We start from the raw sequence: 7,808 nt of genomic DNA, 5'->3' as shown, positions 1-7,808 counted from the left end.
TAATTATGTGTTTGTGTCTGTGTTTGTCTCCCCCACCCCATTGCTTGACAACTGATGTTGGTGTGTTTATGTCCCCATAACTTAGCAGTTCGGCAAAACTTACTGATAGAATAAGTAGCAGGTTTAAAAAAGGTAAGTACTGGAGCTGATTTATTCGACTGAAAATTCGTCAAGGTTGTGCCCAAGTATCGCCGTAGTCTAATGATAGAAACAAATAAAAGATAAAGATAAATATATAAATAGTCTGGCTTTAAGGGAGTCCTCCATTGCACCAACATATTTCTGTGTGCCCTTTCATTGTTGTTGCTTTTGTGGCTGCAACTATTAGATACCACCTCTGCTTCATAGATCATGGTGTTGCATCAACTGTCTACTGGGCACTCATTGTTAACCCCTACACATGTATCCTGCTCCAGTGTGGTGTTGTGGGATGTTCACTCATATCTTTTTTACACTAGGTGCACAGCTGAATGAGACCCTTTCGAATAATTTCTTATACTTGTGGGACTGCATGAAATGCTTATCTACTAATCTCAGGGAAACCTCTCCCATTCATTGAGTGAGAAAAGTAGGACTAACCAATGGATCTTATGGTGGTGCTTTCTTTTATGGATGTTAAGTTCCGGTATATAGGTGATGCATTCCTTAAACCAGCCAACTGTTTGAGCCTCATTGTAATAGGGGACCATTGCATCAAGAATATCTTGATTGAGGGATAGTTTCAAATGGCACAGCATTGAATGGCTGAGGATCCATGAGTAAAATAGGAAATAAAGGGGTCCCTCGGTTAAAAAATGGTTGAGAACTACTGCTATAGAGCCTGGTGCACTGATTTGCACAAAGGCTTATAATACTGCTAAGATGACCCAGGATGAACAGCTACATGCAGGACATAAGCATAAACATGAATACAAACACAGACATACACCAATTCTGTCAAGCTATTGTCTACAGAATAGAAACATATTAAGAAGTGTTCCACAAGTAACTAACTTCAAGAGAAGTAAAAAAAAAAAGCACTAATTTCACTTACGTATTTTATTCAGTTCATAAATTTGAATAGGTGATTGGTATAATACACTTTCTTGCCGCCCTTGGAAGATCAATATATGAAAAGAGAAGGTGCTGTTGCTTGGAATCTGAAATTCATTATATATAAATATGGATAGTAAATCAAATTGATACGCTTGTCAATGTTATCTAGTGGTTGTCTTTTGAGATGTGACATCGACCATCGTTTGTTACTGAAAGAACACTGATTCACACATACAAACATTCACATACTTCCCTTGTACATGCAGACACATATACACATATACTCACACAGAGTTGAAATGCTGTTTGATTTTTCTTTTCAGTGCTGAATGTTCACCATCCCACTTCCATTGCACATGCACACGCACACACACACACACACACACACAGACATTCACATACCTCTCCATTACATACACACACATATACTTACACAGAGTTGAAATGCTCCCACTACCAGTTTGCCACCACCCCTTCCTTCCTTCTTTATTCATCTATCACCCCTTCCTTTCTCATTCATATGTTGTGATGGAGAAAGAACACAAGAGCATTATTATAGTACATTATTACATCTATAATACAGGTTTCAAATTTTATAACAAGGCCAGCAATTTTGGGGAAGGGGGTACTCAATTACATTAACCCCAGTGTTTAACTGGTACTTATTTTATTGACTTCAAAAGGATAAAAGGCAAAGTTGACCCCTGTGGCATTTGAACTCAGAGCATAAAGTTGGAAGAAATTCCACTCAGCATTTTGCCCAGAGTGTTGATGATTCTGCCAGCTTTGCATGTTTGTTGTATTTATAATACTGAGAAGACCCATCAAGCCAAGTGAAGCCATAGTCATGGCTGATACTGGTGTCACATAACAGGCACCTGTGCTGGTGACATGTAAAAAGCACCCTTCAAACGTTGGGCCTCTCAGAGGTGATAAGTGAGCAACACTTTTGATGATATGCCATGATTGAGAAGACTCATCAAGCCAAGTGAAATCATAGTTGTGGCCGATGCTGGTGCCACATAACATCCACCTGTGCCAGTGGAGCATAAAAAGTACCCTTCATACATTGAGTCTCATGCAGATGATAAGTGACCAAGATCTTAGGCAATATGCCATGCTTGAGAAGACTTGTCAAGTCAAGTGAAATCATAGTTGTGGCCAATGCCAATGTCATGTAACTGGCACATAAAAAGCACCCATTACACTCTTGGAGTGGTTGGTATTTGGAAGGGCATCCAGCTGTAGAAACCATGCCAAATCAGATTGGAACCTGGTGCAGCTTTCCAACTTACCTGTTTCAGTCAAACCGTCTAACCCATGCCAGCATGGACAACAGACATTAAATGATGATGATGATGATGATGATGATGATGATGATGATGATGATGATGAAAATACAGCACAAGACCTCAAATTTTAGGAATGTGTGCAGTCCATTAAATCGACTCAAAAGTTTCAGCGAATACTTTATTTCACCAGCACCTACCTCCAAAAGGATAAAATGTAAACTTAATTTTGAACTCACGATGTATAGGGATGCAATTAAATACTGCAAGATATTTTGTCTGACAATCCAATAACCTCCTCCTCCTCGTCATCATCATCATCACCACCACCACCACCACCACCATCGTTTTCATTATACTTATCATCGCCATCATTATTTAACATTTGAATTCCATATTAGCATGGGTTGGCCTATTTATATATAATATTAGTTTTAAATTTTGGCACAAGACCAGCTATTCATATATGATATTTACTAATTTGAATAGTTTTGGTTACCATTTTTGTGAATTGATATTTATTTGAAGAAATTTATGTTGATATTTACTTACAGTAACAGTGCTACATAATGTTGGTAAAATACCACAAATTATGATTATTAGATTAACTTGTCTACAACTTCATTAAGAATTTTTCATTAATGTAAGACTATTTATATTAATGTAAGACTGAAAGGCAAAGTTGACTAAAATGTCATTTGAATATGAGCCTGAAAAAATATAAACGAATATCATGTGAGCTTAAGTCTAGTCATTTTTTTATTTCTACCAAACCAGTGTCATTCTATATGGAGTAATTGAGCAAGACACTTTACTTCATATTGCTCCAGTTTACTCAACTGTAGAAATGAGTTGCAACATCACTGGTGCCAAGCTGTATCGGCCTTTGCCTTTCCCTTGCATAACATCAGTGGCATGGAGAGAGGAGGCTGCTGGACTTGTGCCTCAGAAGGGAATTTTCTAGGTGCAATCCCATAGTCATTCATTTTTTTTAATATTCATTTATAACGCAGGCTCAAGCTTGTAAATGGCACTTGTGCTGGTGACATGTAAAAGCACCCATTACACTCTTGGAGAGGTTGCTGTTAGGAAGGGCATCCAGCCACAAAAACCATGCCAGATCAGACTGGAACCTGATGCAGCTTACCAGTCAGTCAAACGGTCTAATCCATGCCAGCATGGAAAGCAGACATTAAATGATGATGATGATGATTATATATATATTATATATATGAGTATATATGTGCATGTGTATGTATACATATATATGTGTGTGTATGTACATATACATATATAAGACACAGTTCGTATAGTTTCTGTTTACTAATTCTCAAACAAAAAGAATTGGTTAACCTGATGCCATAGCTGGAAACATTTGCCATCATGCTGTCCAGTGACAATGAACTTTAAATTCTAAGCTGCATTGTTACAAAGAGAACTACATAACTACACATCTATACTTGGACCTATTAATTTGTTGATGTAATAGTTTAGATGGAAAGCGCACTCTATTGACAAACCAATTAAACTCATTCAAGAAAGATAACTTATATATAGCATGTAGTTAAAATTTTCACAGCAGCAATACTTACACTCTCAAAGATTAACGTTAATGTAGATTTTCCATTTAATTTAAAATGTTTCAAGTTATTGGCTGACAGCTGAAATAAAGAAATATCATTTTATTATATGAAGAACTGAGGTATTGTAATATCATACATGATAGTATAATAGTATATGATAAATAATTTCAGTCAAATGATATTATAAAGAAATTTGTGATACTGAATTCAGTTAGCAATGAAAAACTAACAGGGTATTAAGGTAGAAAAATCACCCCAGCTTGCAATGTATTAAATTTACTCCTTCTTTATAATAGATACATCATATATTTCTATAGAGACATTATTTTAAAGTCTACTACTTTGTGATTTGCTAAATTGCTACATGGATATGTATATAATTGTTATCACTAATGTTCTTAAATGGAATATTAAGAATCTATCTCCAATAATATAAGTATATAAAAATGAAATGCTAAAATATATCAAAACACAGAAATATGGCAGCAGCAGGTGAAATCGCCCAGCAGTATATGAAGCCAGTGGATACATGCTACTGACGAAGCTTGGGAAAACAGCAATCTGGATTTAACAATGGCACCACCACTGCTGAGTGATTTTCAGCAACTGCTGATTTATTTCTGTGTTTTGAAACACTGTACAGTTGTAAGAGATGCTTTCTCAAGATGAATACCATAGTTTGTAAGGCTTTCAACAGTATATATGCTCAAAGTCTGACATACAGACCATTAATGTGAATTAATACTGCTTTCCTTATTAATAACAAATTTTTGAAGAGTATATTTTTATTAAATTCTATTACAATACATTTTATCTTGCTGAACCCTAGAATTTTTTTAAAGAACTCCAGAGTTTCTCAGAACACACTTCAGGAAGCATTGCTCTTATGTACCTGTCTGTGGAGATCATACTTACTGGGGAACAATGAGAGAATAAAAGAGATTCAAGAAGCTGAGAAAGATGAATGTTTAAGACTTGATAGAATATTTTTGCAATACTACCTTTTTAAAAAATTCCTCTTTAACATAATATCCTTTCAAAATACCAACATTTATAACTGTTAAAGATGAGTTTTGGGATCTAAGATACCTGGAATAAATAAAGAAAATGAACTAATAAACAAAAGTAAATCTGATATATATTTATGACAATATATATTTCACCCATTCCTCTGAAAGGTGAAGTTGTTCTCCAATGACAAAATACAGTAGTGGTTAGCATATTCATGTCAGAATCTGTCAGAAAGTATTAAGAATGTTATTGCTTTGATTCTCACTGTTGACTGTACACATGATGTTTGTTATTGGTTGGTACATATTAACACACATCTTCAAATGATTTATTTACTGAAGTTATAACCAAGAACCACAGACTCTTGCTTAGATTCAGTGCTCTGGGGTAGCTTTGGTTGAAGGGACACGAGGATGTTGAAACACAGGGTGGCCCATAGTCCTCCTTATGCTAATGAATTAAGAGTTTTGTGAACACACATTCATTTTAAAGAAGTTGTTCTACAATGACAAAATACAGCAGCGATTAGCATATAATGATAAAAGTTGGCAGGTTCTAAGACATATAATGTTATACTGAAATTATGATAATCTAGGACAGCTATAACTGCTTCTCCAAAAAAATAAAAACAGTCTCAAAACTTCTAGAATGCACCTTATATAAATATATATTTCTACAACAGGTTTCTTTCAGTTTCCTATTTCTTTACTACCCACAAGGGGCTACACACAGAGGGGACAAACAAGGACAGACAAATGGATTAAGTCGATTATATTGACCCCAGTGCGTAACTGGTACTTATTTAAGCGACCCCGAAAGGATGAAAGGCAAAGTCAACCTCAGTGAAAGTTGAACTCAGAACGTAGCAGCAGACAAAATACCGCTAAGCATTTCACCTGGCATGCTAACGTTTTTGCCAGCTCACCGCCTTTTTCTTTCAGTTTCTGCCTAACAAATTTACTCACAAAGCTTTGGTTATATTAGAAAACACTTGCTCAAGTGGCATGCAGTGAAACTGAACCCAATACGATGTGATTGGGAAGTAATCTTCTTATCTACAGACACACACACATGTTGTAGTGTAGGAACTGTGGCTATTTATACAGTAGTGTGAGATCTTGAGGTAGATGTATATTAGTGTAAGACAATGGTTCTCAACTGGGGTTCATATGGCCCGAGGGTCCATATAACATTTTTTAGAGTCCATGCAACAAAATAGTAAATTGGGGATCCACAATAGTGTTTTAAGGACCTCTTTAAAAAATTTGCTTTAGATGTATGTATTGGTATGAATTGCAAGAAACAGCTAGGTTTCTTTCTCTAACATTTTACATGATTTCAACCTACACAAGTTAATGTATGAAAAACAAAAAAGGAATTTTGAAAGAGGTTTCTATAGAACTAGTTTTTAATCATCAAATGGTTATAGGGTTCCATCAGAATAAAATAAGAATCAAAGAGATCCATAGATAAAAAATGGTTTAGAACCATTAGTGTAAGAGTTGGGGTAGATATGCTACAGTGTCCACATATGAGTAGCCATTTGGTATCGTAGGATGTAGGCAGGATAAGGGGGTGGGGGTGGATGCATAACATTTTTTATCGTTTACTTGTTTCAGTCATTAGACTGCGACCATGCTGGGGCACCGTCTTGAAGAATTTTTTTAAAGATAGGACAAATAATGTTTACTAAAAAAAGGCATTACCACAAAAGTTTAGAAAAGTAATAAGGGTATAAGAAAATATAAGTTATAAAAGGGAAATCATATTTTAAAATAAAAAAATGAGATTTAGTGATATTATAAATAAACTAATTAAATATCAAAGCACAAACCTAACAGATATTTCAAAACAGTTAGTATATCCCCTCACAGGTTTCAAAGAATTACAGGGATGGTCACTGAAAATAACAAAAACATATAAGATTATTTAAATACAAATATATACATATATATAATATATGCATATATAATATAATATAATGTGTGTATGCGTGTGTGTGTGTGTGTGTGTGTATACATATATCATTCTAAACAGTATGATTTGGCTATATGCAACTTAAAGTTTCACAGGCCTTTAGCAGAAGCCAGTCTCTTCCAGGCTTTAGATTAGTGATATATATATATATATATATATATATATATATATATATACTTCATTTTTGTATCAAAGCTACCATTGATTTCATGTTAAGAAAATATCTTAGCAATTCTTCAAGCTGATCACATAGAGAAATTGATGTTCATCTCAGTTTTGGATTAAAACACCAATTCTTCTATGTAATCAGCTTCAGGATTGTTTAAGATATTTTCTTAATATGAAACCAATGGTAGCCCTAATTCGCAATGAATTTTTAGCCACCAATGCAGTGTTGACTACTCATTCTCATTGTTTGACATTTACACACATATATCTGTATATAATCATTCAAAAGAAAATTAACAAAATGGAGATAAAGCATTTAATAAAAATTTATTATCTGCAAATGTCCAACATATTCTCTTACAGTTGTTTCAATTAAGCTTAAAGATTAAAATAGCAATTATTAAATCATTAGATTCGGCAAAATCTTATCAGTGAGTAGAAAAGATATACTGTTAGGTTATTAGGCGTTGTGTTTACAAATCATCTCAGCAGACTGATATTATTTTATGGCTTATATTGGTATAAATCTGGGCCAGGGGGTCATAGTTTGTTTTAGTGGGTAATGGATAATATGTGAATATAATCAGGGTAATAATTGGTAAATAAATAAATAAAGGTTAGGTAATGAGTTACAGTAAATAATATTATTATATGGATGAGGGAATAAATAAATACTTTTGTGATTTGTTTATAGAACTGAGGGACATTTATATGAAATAATAAATAAACATATATTAACACAAGT

At 34.3% G+C, this 7,808-nt stretch overlaps 1 protein-coding gene across 1 annotated transcript in view; it reads right to left on the bottom strand.

Moving 5' to 3' along the window:
• The window catches only part of LOC106869164 (complement C3), a 160,574-nt gene that overhangs the window by 17,472 nt on the left and 135,294 nt on the right, over positions 1-7,808 (bottom strand). Inside the window, exons 29-32 of the mRNA XM_052976969.1 lie at positions 6,753-6,818; positions 4,909-4,996; positions 3,917-3,985; positions 1,034-1,139 (exon numbers count right to left, since the gene is read on the bottom strand). Coding sequence (XP_052832929.1) covers positions 1,034-1,139; positions 3,917-3,985; positions 4,909-4,996; positions 6,753-6,818 — 329 coding nt within the window. The remainder of the gene's footprint in view (positions 1-1,033; positions 1,140-3,916; positions 3,986-4,908; positions 4,997-6,752; positions 6,819-7,808) is intronic.

The sequence above is a fragment of the Octopus bimaculoides genome, chromosome 2, assembly GCF_001194135.2.
Source record: "Octopus bimaculoides isolate UCB-OBI-ISO-001 chromosome 2, ASM119413v2, whole genome shotgun sequence".
Lineage (NCBI taxonomy): Eukaryota > Metazoa > Mollusca > Cephalopoda > Octopoda > Octopodidae > Octopus > Octopus bimaculoides.
This window is presented reverse-complemented; position numbering and strand designations above follow the sequence as displayed.